This window comes from Ochotona princeps, chromosome 8 (assembly GCF_030435755.1).
Source record: "Ochotona princeps isolate mOchPri1 chromosome 8, mOchPri1.hap1, whole genome shotgun sequence".
Classification (NCBI taxonomy): domain Eukaryota; kingdom Metazoa; phylum Chordata; class Mammalia; order Lagomorpha; family Ochotonidae; genus Ochotona; species Ochotona princeps.
The window spans coordinates 13,796,990-13,814,414 of record NC_080839.1 but is presented as its reverse complement, the minus strand read 5'-3'; the positions used below and the strand labels follow the sequence as shown (position 1 = coordinate 13,814,414).

Below are 17,425 nucleotides of genomic sequence, written 5' to 3'. Positions count from 1 at the left end.
TCCTCCCTTCCCCAGATACAGGAAGAAGAAAAAAGAAAATTTAAAAACAACAGTCTCACCCACTTTCCTCTAACCCTTGATCCTTCCCACCCTAATCAACTATGTAAACATTAAAATAAAATTTAAAGAATCATTTGACATGCTTCCATTTTTCTTCACATTGGTTATTTATCCACCTAACAAAAATTCAAATTCAAGGTTTTCAACTGTAGGTGACATAAAATAGGAAACCTTTTACAAGCACATGCTTGTTAAGACTGTTCTTTTTGGCGTCTGTATTGACATTGAACTTTCTGCGAGTGCAGAGGGACTAAACCACTGGGCAGGAGACCTGGATTGCCTTCCACCCACCAATACTCACTTCACAATGCCATAGCCCAAGCTCACAATGATCACCAGGAGGCGAGCCAGCGTCCTCTTAACCGCAGATATCAGCTCCGCAAAGATCAACAGACCTTGGGCTGAGGGCAGGAAAGGAGAAACTATTCATTGTGTGCACAACCACAGCTGCCCACCAAGACTGTCAGGTACACTGCACACAACGACCTTCTGGCTGCGGGCTCGGCAGCCACACTGGACTCAGAAGTCCTCCAATCCAAACGTCGTCTAAAAGCCACAGTGAAAGGTTTCACTCTGTATCTGATCAGCTCTGCCGGGCACAGCTAATTTTCTCTTAATAGGAAACGGGTCTCCTGAGTTTCCCTATGTTCTTCTTCGCTTGTTCATGGCAAATTCCAACTCACTGTCCTCCTTTCTCCCTCCCACTTTTTTTTTCTCTCTTTCTTAAGTATTTTATTTGAAAGAGTGACAGAAAGAGAGGGAGACACAATTTTTTTTTCTCTCATCTGTTGGTTCACTTACAAATGGCCACAACTGCCAAGGCTGGGCCAGCCAGAAGGCAGGAGCCTCTTCCGGGTCTCCCACATGTGTAGCAGGGGCCCAGGCACTTAAGTCATCTCCACTGCTTTCCCAGATGCTCCAGCAAGAAGCTGCATCACAAGTGGAGCAGGCCGAGATTCTTACTCTGCATCCATATGGGATGTCCCTCAAATTACTTTTCTTTCTGGAATTTTTTTTTCACAGATTTATTTATTTGAAAGGAAGAGTCACAGAGAGAGTCACACACACACACACGCACAGCTCTAAGCTCTCTCCCTGCCGCAGGGCTGGGACAAGGGGCACTTGCACTTTACTTCTCTGTCCTTTTGCGATCTACCTCCTAGCATCTGGACATGGTCAGAGGATCAATACGGCCCCTGCTCACACTGTCCCCTTTGGAAGTGGTGCTGATAGGGCCTCCATGAGCCACAGCTCTGCTCACGAATGCTAGGAAATTTCTAGAGCATGCTAGAATTAGGGACACACTTAAACTTACTTGACAGGCCGGTGCTGTTGATGTTTTGGTATTCAGTATAAAAAACTGCCTTTTCAAGCATTCCCAGGAAAATAACGGCTGCAATCCAGAACTGGATCCTTAATATGTCTTTCCAATAACACGCAGACCACATCAGCCAGAGAACACCGTACAATATGTAAACAATGCACATCACCATGTAAAACTGTGGGAAGAGAGGCAACGCTGTCATGCAAGCCTTTGGATCATCTGACACGGAATTTCTACAACAAAGTATAACAAACGCTTCATTTCTCACCCTGGAACCAAACATGGAGAATATGTTAGAGCACTAGATAATAGCAGATAATCACCCCCAAGTTTCTACATTTTACGTTTTCCAAAACGACTACAAAACACATTTTAAGGGAAAAAACAAAAAGAAAACTACTCACAATCATGAGAGGCCAATCTGCCGCAGAGATGTACCCGTGGGGCCCCACCATGGAGAGAGAGACTGGAGAGCAGGGGGAGAAAAGAGAAAAATGAAAGTTAATCCTCAGGTTTATTCAATCTTTACAAACAAGCTCGTTTCCCAGAGAACTCCAAGAATACAAGCAATACTAGCAAACACCCAAGTTTTACTTAACACACACAAGTTGCTATTAGTAGCCGTCTGTTTATGCGATCGGATTGTGATCTCTTTCCCTGTAGCTAACCATCTGTACTGATCTGATCTTTCACAGGAAGCACAGTGTGGTAGACTGCCCTCCTGCAGTTCACAGATCTCCTTCACTCTAAGCTGGGCCTCTAGACTGGGCTTTATCTGAAAAATCACAGTAATAAGCAGTGTCAAGGACAACGAAAGACACCGAAGGCAACTCTCAGGGGAACAAAAGCCCAGGAAAGAAAGGCACAAAGGGCTACTGCAACATGGTCTGAATGCCCCCCAAAAGCTGTGTGCTCAATCTGAACCCCACTGTGGTGATGTTAAGAGGCGGGGCTTTGGGGTAATTCCCTTGCAAACGGAGCTTGAAGGCACAGCTTAAACACCTTTTGTGCTCTTTTACCACACAAGAACACAGGACAAGGCACCTTGGAAGCAGACACTGGGCTGTCACCAGACAACCACACTTGCTGGCCCTTGATCCTGAACTTCTCAGCCTCCAAAACTGCACGAAATATCTGTGTAGTCTGGGAGACAAATGAATAGCAAGATATTTTATATCCAGTTCTATCTCCCAGCCCCTTTCAATGTCCCAAAGTTTAATTAACAGAACAGGGAAGCTGCCCTGAACTGAACTCAACACTCTGGTGTTTATTCTGTACAGGCTCCTGGGCCTGAGGGGTTGTCACAGCAGCAGGGATGGAGAGGGGCAGCTAGGAGGCAGAATGGCATCAGGGTCCTTGCTCCCTCCACCAGGCACAGTCTGGCCCACGACCGCCGACTCCGGGAGGACACCCTCACCCCTCCCTCAGCAACCTTGTCCACCAGCTCCCCTCCTCCCAGGAGCACGGGGTCTGCGCCTTCTCCACGCTCATGTATGTCTCTCCTCATTGGTTCTTGCCCTCTTCCACCCTCGTCCCCAACATACAGAAGCCAGGCTTGACTTTACTTTCCGGTCCCAGTGGGGGAACATGAGCAGCATGCAAACACCCTGGCCCTTCACTGGTCCAACAGACCTGGTGTCTAGAAAACACTAGAGGAACCAACCCTGGGACCTTGAAAGCACTTCTGCCCTTGCGAGCTGCTGCCTTGAGGCTGCTCCTGTGAGCACCAGGAACCAGAGCTTACAGAGGCACACAGGGCCCACCTCGGGTGGGAGGTGTGGGACAGATGATGCAAGCTACAGCTGGCAGGACGTTAACTGCCACCACTATGCTATAGATCCTTTAAAATAGACTATTTTAAATAACAAAAATTCTGAACCCCCAGTTATGGTTATGAGAAAGAAATGAAGCACATAATCCACTTTAAATATGATGAAGATATTGCCTACTCATTTCTACACATAAAAAGTTATTTTTAAGCCTGAAAATATGAATTTTTATATTCCACTACATACTTTAGAATTTGTCCTTCAAGAGAGGAATGCATAAAGAAGCTGTTCTATTTCATGGAACACTACACAATCGAAAGAAAAGAATGAAATTCTATCATTTGCAACAAAATGGTCCCAGCTAGAGACCACTACACTCAAGGAAATAAAGCCAATCCCTAAAAGACAAATATGTTTTCTGTAAGGCAAACTTCACGCAAAATCCAAAACAAATAGATGTGTAGGTGAGCAAGTACATACATATGTTCTCACAGATGAACTGTGCAATGGAGACTAACACACCGAGAAGTGGAGCTATGTCACAGTATGCATCTCTACTTCCGAACGAAAGGCGGGCTCCAGTGAAACAGGTAAATACACTCTGACAGTATCATACTAGATTTTCTATCACTGTCTATTCTGACAATCCCACGATGTGTTTAAATAGCACAATGTTAAAGCTGTAACTGTTACAGAAGGACTGCATACTACTGTAGTGATATGAGGGGAATGCGGGAGGGGAAAGTGGGGAAGAAATAGGAGGACAAAAGGGAGAAGAACAAGGGAAGAAAGGAGAGCACAAGACAAAAGACGCGTCATGGAAAACAATAAAAAGAATTTAAAATGTTATCTTAAATACACATTATTATGTCAATAAAATAGTTCATCTTTACTTTTTACTCAACAGTTAATTTTGAATCCATTAGGAACTCAGTATTAGCATTAATAAAAGCACGACATTTTAAGCCTTTAAATAAGGACATGCATTTTGAAGGATGAGTTTTTAACAGAGAAGCAGAGTCAGGTCAATGACAAAAAACAGAGTTGAGAAAATCCAGAGAGAACATGCATGCAGCTTAACGATACCATTCAAATTCCAGCTTGCATCTACTTTTTCTGTCTTAATAGACACAACAAAGATATGAAACCCATCTCTCTGTGTTCTGGCCACAACATCCTGAAAAAGAGGGGAAAAAAACCTTCATTATTCTTAACAAATGGCTATATAAGCAACAGTAAAACAACCGCGCACCACATTTAAATGCTGATAACTGAACCAGGTTGCTTTCCAAAAACACAAACCACATAGAGCAAAGCAAGGGGAGGCGGTGGAAGCGCGGGCGACATCTCCCACCACTCTCCCCGACCCACAGGGCAGCCGGCGGGAGCTCTCCTCACTCCTCCGTGTCTCTGATCTTTCCCAGTTCTATCGACTTGCCCCAGTGTTACCACTGCTTTATTTGATATTACAATTCAAATAACTTAACATTTTTATTTATTTTCATTTTATTTGAAAAGCAAAAGAAGGGAGAGACGAAAGGCTAGATTACCCATCTGCTAATTCATTTCTTCAATGTCCACAACAGACCCAGGGCTGGGTCAGGGCTAAGACAGGAGTCTAGAACTCCATCTAGGCCTCCCACATGGGCAGCGGGGCCCAGCTACCTGAGCTGTCACCTACTCCCTCCAAGGATGTACACCAGGAGCAGAGGACCTGGGACTCGAACTCGAACCGGGCACTCTGATGTGAGACTCAGGCACCAAAAGCAGTGACACAGCCACTAGGTCATGCACCCACCCCCAAATATTTTTATTTAAAATGCTTAATTGATAAGTAATAAATTTCTATGGGGTACAATGTAATTCTTCAAAACATATACACAGCATAAACCAATTAGGCTTCTCATATCAAATATTTTTCTTATGTTTCATCTTAATGTTATAAGGCATTCAATTTAATTAAATGTGCATTTAAAATAACTGAAATGGGGAAGGAAACAATTAGATAATCCATCAGAAATCAGTCAGATTCAGTACAGTCTGGATCCCCCTTCCTGTGGACAGCAAGATCTGCAGATACTCAAGTTCCTTAGGCAGACTGGTGGACAGCTTGTCAAATTTCTGCACATCTTCCTATATATGTCCAATCACCTTTAGATCAGTAATACCTAACACCATGACTATGCAACAAGGTTATTACACTGCACTCTACATTTTCTAGAACGCTTTCAATCTCAGTTTGGTTGAATTCCCAGGTGTAGGAGTGCTGACACAGATCAATTACACATAGGCTAAAGGATTCCTTAAGGCACTATGCTACCTACAGCCTTACCAAGGACTACCACTGCCTGACAGACCCCAATCACTCCTCCAATCCCCCCACATATGGACCAGACGCTTTGCAGTCCACCTTCCTCAGTGCTTCCTTCTCCTTCCCTCCATCCCTACTCCTCCTGGGATCTGGGAAGGCATGTGTGCAGCCTGGAACGGCCACTGCAAAGGGAATGTGAAACGGCCGGGGAGGGGAGACCTGCACAGTCACAGAATAAAGCCAGCGTCAAGCTCTCCTAAGACCACTCCCAGGTCCCACACATGGCTCGTCATCATGCCTAGGAAGCCTCCCAGATACCAACACTCCCTCCCCAGGAGCTACATCTGTGACTTCCACACATTTCTTTATATTCTGAGAGCCAACAGCTGACTACTATGCTGTCTTACATATCTAAAAGTGGAATTTTTTTTATCAAAAAAAAAAGCTGCATAGAAGTTAAACCTATGATTTTGGAGATTTTTCAGATGAAGACAGAAACAGTGTTCAAAATTCATAGAGATATATACAAGAACACATCCTTAAACGTTTCTTGGGCCAGTGTTGTGGTGCAGCAGCATCCCGTAACGCGTGCTGTCAGACGCAGCTCCTTGCTAACACACCTGGAAGGCAGCAGAAGACGGTCCAAGACGGTCCACGAGCAGCTCTGGGCTCTCTGGTCTGACAAAATCAGGCTGCTGCACCCAGCTGAGGAGGGACTCAGAAGACAGAAGATGCTTCTCTCCTCCTCTCTCAATAACGTTTTCAAATTGAAAAAGTTACCTTTTTTTTTTTTTTAAAGATTTTTAAAAATTTTCATCGGAAAGGCAGATATACAGAGAGGAGGAGAGACAGAGAGGAAGACCTTCCATTGCCTGACTCACTCCCCAAGTGACCACAACAGTTGAAGCTGCGCAGATCTGAAGCCAGAAGTCAGGAACTTCTTCTGGGTCTCCCATCCAGGTGCAGGGTCCCAAGGCTTTGGGCCGTCCTCGACTGCTTTCCCAGGCCACAAGCACAGAGCTGGATGGGAAGTGGAACAGCTGGGATACAAACCGGTGCCCATAAAGGATCTCGGTGTGCAAGGCGAGGACTTTAGCCAATAGGCTACCACACCAGGCCCCCAAATAAGCAATCTTTCTTTAAAAAAAAGTTGTTCTCCTTTCTCAATTCTAATGTCCCTAATTAAAATCACTCTCCAAGTAGGAAGGGACTTTCAGAAAAACAGCACCAAAATATTTTTAGAAAAACATTTTTTTAATCCACAAGTAGTTACTTCAGTAATATATATTTTCCATGAACTTTATGAAGATCCCACCTTATCTATCCTTCAGATTCTTCTTCTTTTAAAAATGAACAATTATTTCTTTATTTCAGAGACAGAGTGACAGAGAGGAAGAGACAAGAGAGAGATGAGTGCTCTACCTGCTGGTTCATTTTTGAAATGCTCACAACAGACAAAGCAAACTCAGGGTCCCAGAAAAATACTCTGGATGCCAGCGACTTGAATACTGGGGTCCTCATGCCTCTGTTTCCAAGGCACATTACCAGGACACTAGACCGGAAGCAGAGTAGCTGGACCTGAGCCAGCACTCCATGATGGGATCAGCAGGCTCATTCACTGTGCACAACGCTGACAAGATTTTTTTTCAGTCTTATCGCATAACTTGTGTATATTTAACTTTAAACATAAATAAGGTGGCTTACCATAGATCCTTCCTGGCTTGAAATATTTCTGACATTTGTTGCTAGCTCTTTATTCTGGAAAAAAAAAAAAGTAAATAATTGCATTTTGTATTTCTATGAGAAAAAAAGCAGTTGTAATAAAAAAAAAAAGAGGAAGAAATAAACATTTGAAAAGTTGGGCATCTGCTAACCAATCTCTGCATATGCTAACTATGAGTACAAAAGTCTGTTTTTAAAAATGATTTCCTTCAGCGTGTGGTCGCTGTTGGATGGTGGTCCTCATTCCGGGGGGAATGATCACAACTAAAGGGCTTAGAGGTGCCAAATTGAATGAGGCGAACATTTGCAGGTCATTTTTACTACATTTACTATAGTTTTTTAAATGAAAAATTATTTATTTTCACTGGAAAGGAGATTTGAAGAGAGAAGGAGAGACAAAGATCTTCCATCTGCTGGTTCACTCCCCAGACGGCTGCAATGGCCAGAGCTGAACAAGTCCAAAGCCGGGAGTCAGGAACCTCTTCCTGACCTCCCACATGGGTACAGGGTCCTAAGGTGTTGGGCCATCCTTTATTGTTTTTCAAGGCCATAAATAGAGAGTTAAATCAGAAGTGTTACAGCCAGGCCATAAACCACCACTCATATGGCTTGTTGGTATTGGCAAGTGGAGGATTGGCCAGTTGAGCCATCGTGCTGGCCCCACACTTTAACTTATTGCTTAAAAAATTTTCCTAAAGACTTACTTTCATTTTGGAATTTAAAGAAAACGTAGGTTAAAATGATCCTGAATCTCACTGCCCAGTAAGAATGCTGTCAGCATTTTAAGAATTTTTTAAAATTTTAAGATTTATTTATTTTTGTTGGAGAGGCAGATTCACAGAGAGAAGGAAAAACAGAAAGATCTTCCATCCATAGCTTCACTTCCCAAGTGGCAGCAATGGCTAGAGCTGAGCCGATCCAAAGCCAGGAGCCTCTTCCAGGTCTCCGATGCAGATGCAGGGACCCAAGGCTTTGTGCATCCTCTGCTGCCTTTGTAGCCCACAAGCAGGGAGCGGGAAAGGAAATGGAACAGCCAGGGTACGAACAGGTGTCCGTATGGAATCCTGGCGCATACGATGTGGGGATTTAGCCACCAGGCTACCATACTGGGCCCGGCATTTTAAGAATCTACCTCCCGGGCTCGGCAGCGTGGCCTAGTGGCTAAGGTCCTCGCCTTGATTCCATATGGCTGCTGGTTCTATTCCCGGCAGCTCCACTTCCTCTCTGTCTCTCCTCCTCTCAGTATATCTGACTTTGTAATAAAAATAAAATAAATCTTTAAAAAAAAAAAAAAAAGAATCTACCTCCCATACTTGGAGGGAGAAAAGGCATAAAGGAAGAAGTATTCCAAAGAGTCAATTCTGGGCCCAGTATGATCACAGAGTGGCTAAATTCTCGCCTTGCATACACCAGGATCCCATATGGGTACCAGGTCATGATCCAGCTGCTCCACTTCCCGTCCAGCTCCCTGCGTGAGGCCTGGGAAAGTAGTCAAGGACGACCCAAAGTTTTGTGACCCTGCACCCATATGGCAGACCCAAAGAAATTATTAGCTCCTGGCTTTGGAACAGCTCAACTCCAGCCGTCGCTGCCACTTGGGGAGTGTATCAGCAGATGGAAGATCTTTGTCTCTCCTTCTCTCTTCAAATCTCCTTTCCAGTGAAAACAAGTAACTTTTCATTTTAAAAACTGTAGCTCCTCTATAAATGTGTCGTCTTTCCAGTAAAAATAAACAAATCTTTAAAAGAAAAAAAAAATGTTAATGTTGGCAGCTCAAGTCCTTGGTAAGAACTGCATCCCTGGATTTCACAACACAGAGGTCATGGGTGACCTTGATGAGAACGGTTATGAGATCATGGGAGCAGTAGAGGGAGAGCGAGAGCCACCGGATCCTGAGAGATTCTGCCACCAGGCACTTCCACGATGCAGCATCACACTCACAAAGCCAAAGCTACGCGACCAGACAGAGCACTTCTCCCAATAAGCACACTGACAGAGCGGGCAGTTCACATGTGTGTTCACTGTGAATACCAGGAACTCTGTGTTCACACGGAAAGAGGGCTACTCACATTCAGTGAGGGGAACACTTGCAAATCACTACTGCAATCCAAGTTTTCATATTTTGCAGTCCAACAGTCAACGTTCTTGAAATAACTACAAAAGTCTTCATGTTCCCGGGCCAGCTCCTACCCAAGATAAAACTCTATGTTATAATTTATTTCCACGTTCTTTAATCCTAGAAGACAAATGGAAGTTAATACTTTAAAAAAAATCCAAAACAATACTCAGTTTAGAATACCTGAACCTATACATAACAAAATACCAAGGATTTTTGAATGTTAAGTATAACTAAGATAATCTTATCATTTTAATCACCCCAATGTGTTTAGATACTGTAACATGTAACAAAATATAATCTTATTTCACAAAAAGACTTAAGATACCACCACAAGGAAATAGTTCCCAGAGAAATAAAGCATACATTGTCTTGGGGGCACTTCTATTTCATCTCACTTTACCCAGAAAGCAAGCAAAGGCAGACAGTGAGTCCAGCAGAGGGCAGGGGGAGCTCACTGACGCAGCCCATCTGAGAGTCCCTTCAGCCCAGCAGGGATGAAGAAACCGAGCTCCTAATGGCAGCTCCTGGTCACCAAGAAAAGTTATGTGTGCCCACACAAAGGAAAATGTGAACAAAGAAAGGAGAGCAGAAACAGATAACAAATTTTAAAAATAACAAAGCGAAAACCGATCATTCACTGAGAGGAGTGAAGGCGAGAGCTCATCTACGGAACAGGATGCTAATAAATGTGGAAGAAAATACAAAACTTTACAGTAAGTATCAGGTCACTGACTGATTCAGAGCCTCCCTCTGAGGACAGTATGTAGGAGGCGGGCCTGGTGGGAGGTGTCCAGGGGGTGGGAGGGTGCCCTCAGCTCGGGTGCTTCAGAGCTGAGTTGGGCCAGCTGCTCTGTTTCCCAGCTCACCAGCTGATCCTTCCCTTACACATACCCCACTCTCCATGCCCCTCATCAATGTCACTGCAATGGGGCCACCCAATCCTGAGCTGTAAGCCTCCAAAACTATGAGCCAGGATAAAATGTCTTCCTTCAAAAGTGGCTGCCTGGGGCCTGGCGCGGTACCTTAGTGGCTAAATCCTCCCTTTGGTATGCACTGAGATTCCATATGGGTGCCAGTTGTCAAAGCCACATGCTGCTGAGTGCCACGGCGCGTGCACCCTCTTCAGAACGGCCCTGCCTTTCCTCTCTGCTTCTCCCCACACGTCTCTCTTTCCCCCAACTCCTTCATAAGATCTGATTGTACTCTCGATAGGCCCCTAAGAACTAGTTTTTTGAATCAAGTGAAACTCTTACATTTCTTCTTCAAATGAAGGTTTTTATTTGTATGTGACCTCTAGTTTCCTTAAAGATGGCTCCGTGTCTCATTTAAATACTTACTTCACATTTTTCATAAGCTACTCTCTGGGAAACTAAGAGCTCATGGATTTCCAGAATATACTTGGATGCACTGTCTTAAATATCAGTATTGCTCTGTGGCATTTCTATTTCTAGCCTCCTCATCCGATGACCTAATATAAATCTTTTTCTTCATAACGTCACATTCATGAAAGATGTTTTACTTACTTCCAGCTTGGACTGTTCATTGTGACACGTATGATACTTCAAATACCACTCTACGGTGAACTTCACAGGCCCGGGACAACTGAACGACTTCACTGTTGAGAAAGAAAGTCTCATTTTTATGTTACATTATACTGTATTACCAACTTAAAGTCTTAGAATGGTGTCTCTCTGCCTCTCAAATGAAAGGAATATCCATTTTTGCCATTTCAGATCCTTTGTATTTTCATATAGGAGGTGTGCCAATTTCTATGCAAATGCCTGCTTAGCTTCTGATTAAGATGAAACCACATTCACCAGTCCAGGGAGAAGTGAGGGTGACAGTAGTGACAGACTTCTTACAGACACGCTTCATCATGTTGAGGATGTTTCCTTTTACTCCTAGTTCGCAGGGAAGGGAGGGTGTGGGTGTAGGGTGTGTGTGTGTGTGTGTTTCAAATCTCAGATGGATGTCTAAGTTTTTCAAACACTTTCTGTATATATATTCAGATAGATCCATGTGGATTTCCTACTCTGCTAAGACAGTAAATTTCATTCAGAGATTTCCAACACTGGCTTGACACGACTGAATCTTTAACAAGGGAAGTGGAAGAGGAGCCATCTAAAGGAAAGACAGATGTCTCTATATGGACACAGGCCCAAGGGACAGCCCCCAGGACTGAGAACACAGGCACTCGGCCTGCTCCCTGAGGTCAGAGCACAAATTCCCTTCAGAGCACAGTAACTGGCCAGCGCATGTGTGATGAGCGCTAACCACCGCCTGCCCACACGCCTCCCTGGAAGCCCCAGCTGGGAACATGGCTGCCTGGTGAGGGTGGCAGTGGTACAGGGAGGCTGGCGTGGATGCTGCAGCCACACCTGCCCCACTGCAACCTCGTCCTCGAAGCCAGCCCTCCCGACACAGCGGCTGGACATGGACAGATTCTGACTGACTAGACCTGTTAGGTATTTGCTGTTAAATGCCTGTGCTGTCCCATTTTTTTCTTTAAATCTATTGGTATCGCCATCCTGACTTAGCCTAGCCTCAGGCATACAAGAAGATGTTTTACAATCAACTTCTGTGATTCAGCGACTCGCAATACTTTCTTTTCCCCCACAGGACTTGTGAGCACCAGTCTGAGGTCCCTTTAAAGCCGATGTGTCTAGACTCTGAGACCCGAACCACACTAGGCAGAATCACTGCGCAGACGCTCGGAAGAGAACGGAGCACGGCGTTGGCTCCCGGAAAGCTAGTTTCATAAGCTCCTTCTCCCGAGTGGAAACAGTTAAGAATCAGACACAGCCACCAGGACCTCATGTAAACCTGCTACAAATGCTGAAAAACCTGAGCCATTACAAAGAAGTAAATTACTCAATGTACAACCAAACGGTCCCAACTAGAGACCACTATGCTCAGTGAAATAAATCAATCCCAAAAGGACAAATATCATTTGTTCTCTCTGATATAAGGCAACCTTACACAAATTATAAGATCAATAACCCTTTCAATACCATTTTTACTGCAACCCATGGGTTTTGATATTGTTTATTTTCATTTCTTTAAATAATTTCTTTTCTCTCATTAAGTTTTTCACTGTTCTTAGATCACTCAGTGGCATCATTTCTTCCAAGAAGCTTTTGTTTTTCATTTTTCATTTCTTCACGGACACATTGGTTATTCAGTAGCATGTTACTTAATACCACGGTGCCGTAAATCTTTTGTTTTATTTTTATTCCTGTTGATTTTGCTTCATGGCTTCTCATTTAAGGGAATGTATAGTAACTGCGTAATAGAGACTATCACATCCAGATCTGAAGATACAACGCAGTGTGCATCTCTTTCAAATCTAAGATGGACTCCAAATGAAACTGTTGGACACAACAACAAAAAGAAACTGTTGGACACATCTAGACAATAGGATGCTGGACTGTCTGCCATTATCTGTACCAGCAATATCAGGACACAAATAACAGAATGATGGACTTGTGACCACTTATGAAGGACTATACTATTGTAACAGTACGAGAGAAACAGGCTGGAGGAAGGGAATATGGGGAGGAGGTAGGGGAAATCACAGAGCCTATGGAATTATACCACAAAATAAAAAATAAAATAGAAGAGGAAAAATAATAAAAGAAAGAAACTTGCATAAAAAATGTTGAAAACCTGGGAAGTCCTGGTGTTCAAGTATTTACAGAGGACAGACAACATCCATCTAACAAACATTTCCACCTTCAGAAGCCCCAAAACAGCAGCTGGCATCGTTTCTGTCCAGCCATTTTTACTGCACAGCATGCTATTATGCACATTAAATGTACCATTTTTAAGGGGCATGATGGGTTTATCACAATCACCATGTTTCACATACTCATAAAAGAAATTTAGTTTTTAAAATCTAGGACACCAACTCAAATCCCACAGATACCAAACCCTTTCTGTTACAAGCCTACTTTATGATTTTTAAGGCATGACTCCTATTACATTTTCTGCAACAGGATCACATAAATCTCCTCTTGAAAATAACCAAGTCTTGACTGAAATAGAAGAAAACCTTAAAGGATCAGAACACATTTATTCAGTCTGTTAAGTATTACATAGTAGGCTGACGCTCATGACGTCACTCACATAACATGCTATTGATATTAGTATTGATTATACTCACCAGAAAATTTGATTTCAGTGGAGTTAAACATAGTTTTCTTAAATATCAAAGGTCCTGATTTCTAAAATGAAAAACAAAAATAGAAATTGTTAAAAAATGTTTCCTGTATTATTTCAAAACACAGAGCTCCAATCTTTGCACTTCTTCCTGACTGGAATATTTTCAAAACATGTAAATCTGGTCAGATCACTCACTTGCCTCAAACCCTCCTATGTGTCTCCTCCCCGGCGTGCCTCTGACTTGAACAATCTCCGCTGAGGTTCAGACATGACACAAATGCATGCTACTCTCTTACATCAACATGGATGTATGTATTTTTTTTAATTTGAAAGCACAGACAGAGATCTTCCACCCACCGTCACGAGCTTTGCCTGAGCCAAGACTGACGCCGAGAGCAGAGAATTCCATCTGGGTCTCCTAGTGGTGAAGACACCCAAACACCAGCCACTTCATCCACTGCCTCTCACGATACAGGTGGGTAAACAGGGACAGGAAATGGAACAGGCAGGATTCAAACCAGGCACCACATCACAGATGCAACTGTTCCGTACTCCGCGCCTGCGCAGCCAGGGAGTACCCGACTGGAGCCAACCAGACAAGCACCTAGCAGCCACCACCTTCCCACTGTCCTTCCCCCTGCCTCCTCCCATTCCCCAGAGGCCAAAAGCCTCCTCCACTCCCTGCAGGAGACCCAGAGCCTCAGGCTCACAGCCAAGTGCAACGGTGGAAGGGTTCTGGTGGGCTGAGTGCCCTCCAGCATCCCTACAAGAACTGCACTCAGCGGAAACACACAGGCTCGCCCATGTGGCCGCGCTGCTTCACCTAAAGGAACCTCCAGCCAGGGCTCTCCTGCAGCAAAGCAGGCCGCAATGACCGGCTCATGTGTCCATTGTCCCCACCATCGTGTGAGGCTCCTGGGAGAAGCAGCTGTGTCTAGAACTCAACTCAGCCATAGCAGTGACAGGTCTAGCTCACCGCACAGGCGGCCCACAGCGGGCGCTCCAACTGCTGGCTGAACTTGACCATGCAAAGAACCAGTTCTTGCTAGATCTGCAGCACAAATGAAAGGAAGGCCCACTTGCCTTCGTGGCCTGCAGGACAAGGCTCTGATAACATACGGAGGAGGGAGGAGAATTCAGTTTACTTTCTGCAAAGAAGACCCTCATACCGCTAGCCCAAGTCACACAGGAACAAAGACAAAATATTCTAGGGCCCTCAAGGAACACACTGCTCTTTCTCAACCAGGAAGCAAAATCATTCTCCCCTTTTGTGGCCTTTGGATTAACACCATGTGAAGACTATGCGCCCAAGAACTTTATAGTTTACTCAAGCTGATTAACAGTCTGCATATGACTCACTCACTCCCAGTATCTCCCAGTCTCCATTTACAATAGGGTCCCTTGATTGCTCAGGCAGCAGTAAACCCTGAGTGGCTCAGAGGTCAGGCTACAGCACAGAGCAGTACCCCAACCAGCAGAACCCTGCAAGAGGTGGCAGGCAGCTTCCTGCCCCTGCCCTCTGTGCAGCCTTGGGGGAGTCAGAAGCATCTGTGATCTCTGGTACTACCGAGCCCCCCCCTTTTTTTCCCCCGGTTGAGGAATTTAAAATATAAATGTCACATGTAAGCCTTCGGATAGCCTTTCACTGCATATGGAAAATGTTCAGCACTGAATGAGTCAACCAATGGACCCCAGAGAAGCAGGGTTAAGATAATGCCTCGTCCCGACTTCCTGTCTCTTATAAGACTTTCCATAATCCTATTCTTGCATTCTGCCTACATCCAGTCCTCTAACTGTTGGATGTGGGCAGTTCTCTACTGCAAGAGTTTCCACCCACTCATGCCTGCAGTCTGGGAGACACACACTCACACACTCTGTCCTCTCTCCTCTCTCTCCCTCCCAGAACTGGCACGGGAGCTAGAGAGAAACGCAGGTGTCCAGAGGCGGAAAGAGGAAAGCAGATAATTAGTGAAAAGCACGCAGAAGCTGCACAGGAGGTCACGCGTGTAGGGTCCAGCCGTGGCCGCAGCAGGGAAGGGTCAAACCCCAGAGAGGCCGCCAGGTGCGCCGGGGTGGGCTCCAGGAGGTCGCGGGCCGGCCAGGACTGCGCCAGCAGGAGCTGAGGAGGTCGAGGGAGCCCTGCACGCCCACCCCGGCCGCTCCTCCAGAAGCTGGGCAGCCCAATGCACACCACCGGAGAGGCTCAAGGAGCGCGCCGACGCGAGCGCCGGGGCCCCACACGACCACTTACGTCGGTGACCGTCTCTGTCCAGAGCCCGAGCTCGGGCACGGCGCCCACAGCCGCCGGGGCCCAGCACAGCAGCCCGAGGGCGACGCGCAGCAGCCGGGCCCCGGCGGGCAGGACGGGGCGGCCGGGAAGGGAGCGAGCGGCCCCGCGAGAGGCGGCCGCCATCTTGACGCGGAAGTCGCACCTGGCGCTCGGCCCCGCCCCCGGCAGGAAGAAGGGTCTGTGGGTGAAGAGGCGGGGCTGCGGTGTGGGCAAACAGCCGCGGAGCGCGCTGGGAGGCGGGGCCGGGACGTGGCGGGGCGGTGTGGGGGCGGGGCCTGGGCGGGGTGAGGGACGTGGCAGCGGTGGGGCGGGGCTGGACGTGAGCGGGGGCGTGGCTTGGCGAGGAGGCCGGACTTGGGCGGGGTGGGCGCGGTGTGGAGCGGGGAGGGGCCTGGTGCTGGCGGGGCGTGGCCTTGGCGGGGAGGGGCCCGGCGTGGTGCAGGCGAGGTTTGTTGTGGATGGGCGTGGCTTGGACTGGGAGGGGCCCGGTGCCGGTGGGAGTGGCTTGAAGAGGGGGTGGAATCAGCACGCGTCTTGGGAGAGTGGGGCTGTCAGGGCTCTGGGTGAGGTGATGTGCGGGATAAAGGTTCCTTTGCAGGAATCTCGGCTTGTTGCATCCTCTGCACCTGACCCTGCGCCGACTTCCTGTGCTTTGCAGAAACAAACACAATTATTGTTTCAATGGATGGAAAATGCACAGAGTGTGCCTTGAGGTCGCCGCTTCTTCCATGCAATAGTGGTTTTAACAACCGAGAACTTACCTGGTTTGTTGCCTGGCATCTGGAACTGTGAACGCTGGGTACGCGTCTTGCTGTCAGAGCAGCAGCTCGTTTGTTCTCAGATGTCCGGTGGGAGAGTGAATCTTGGATTAATATTTATCATTGATTCATATTGTCATTGGAGATTTATAGTCAAGGAGTCCTGGCTGTCTTTCTGGTCCCTTAGTAATTTTCCAGTAATTATTGCAGATCTGCTGTGTAGGTCCATCTGCGCCACTCCCAGCAGGCAGAAAGGGTCCGGTGGGGACGCCTGTGTCATGGCATCACAAAAACATCCACCAGAGATCTAGAAGATAAGAAACACAAAATGAGAAACAGCGTTTAAGGCTTGTGCAAGAGTTGAGGGTAGGTTAACAGTGGGTGTGAGAGGTGGGCTTGAAGGTGTTCTAGCTAGCAATGGACGGCAGAGCAGGCAGGCACTCCTAACCCGGGAAGAAGGGGCCGGCACCATGTCGTAGTGGACAGAGCCTCAACCTGCACCGTTGACGTCTGATGGGGCATGCATCTGTGTGCTCAGGCTGAACGATTTCCAACCCAGCTCCCTGCTAATGTGTCTGAGAAAGCAGCAGCGGATGGTGCTAGGGCTTGGGCCCTGCACTCCACGGGAGACCTGGAAGAAGCTCCCAGCCCCCGGCTTCGGCCTGTCCAGGCCTGGCTCTTGCCACTATTGGGGGATGTAATCCATACAGTGGGAAGAGAGAAGCTGAATTCCAAGAGGGAAAAGACGAATCCAGGGAAGGAATAGTTGGAACCATTAGACCAATGGATCGCAACCCTGGTTGTGTGATAGTCCACAGGGAGTTTTGCAAAAACACTTTGTCATCATTCTGGAAATGTAGCAGTAGAGATTGCAGTTTTTAATGTACTCGATTTGCCCGTAGCCCTGCATT

The 17,425-nt window shown here is 46.4% G+C and overlaps 1 protein-coding gene and 1 non-coding gene across 4 annotated transcripts in view; both read right to left on the bottom strand.

Moving 5' to 3' along the window:
- The window catches only part of TMEM87B (transmembrane protein 87B), a 39,935-nt gene extending 24,004 nt beyond the window's left edge, over positions 1-15,931 (bottom strand). The window contains exons 1-9 of one of the 3 annotated variants that reach the window (XM_058667625.1): positions 15,718-15,931; positions 13,468-13,528; positions 10,829-10,920; positions 9,256-9,372; positions 7,169-7,222; positions 4,240-4,330; positions 1,789-1,850; positions 1,376-1,559; positions 362-461 (exon numbers count right to left, since the gene is read on the bottom strand). In XM_058667625.1, coding sequence (XP_058523608.1) covers positions 362-461; positions 1,376-1,559; positions 1,789-1,850; positions 4,240-4,330; positions 7,169-7,222; positions 9,256-9,372; positions 10,829-10,920; positions 13,468-13,528; positions 15,718-15,879 — 923 coding nt within the window. In that variant the 5' untranslated portion in view covers positions 15,880-15,931. The remainder of the gene's footprint in view (positions 1-361; positions 462-1,375; positions 1,560-1,788; positions 1,851-4,239; positions 4,331-7,168; positions 7,223-9,255; positions 9,373-10,828; positions 10,921-13,467; positions 13,529-15,717) is intronic. The other 2 variants (XM_058667623.1, XM_058667624.1) reach the window with 2 other exon arrangements.
- On the bottom strand, positions 2,519-2,650 carry LOC118760774 (small nucleolar RNA SNORA36 family). The gene has a single exon (XR_004996982.2). It is a non-coding gene; the product is annotated as a small nucleolar RNA SNORA36 family (small nucleolar RNA).
- Positions 15,932-17,425: the final 1,494 nt, after the last annotated feature.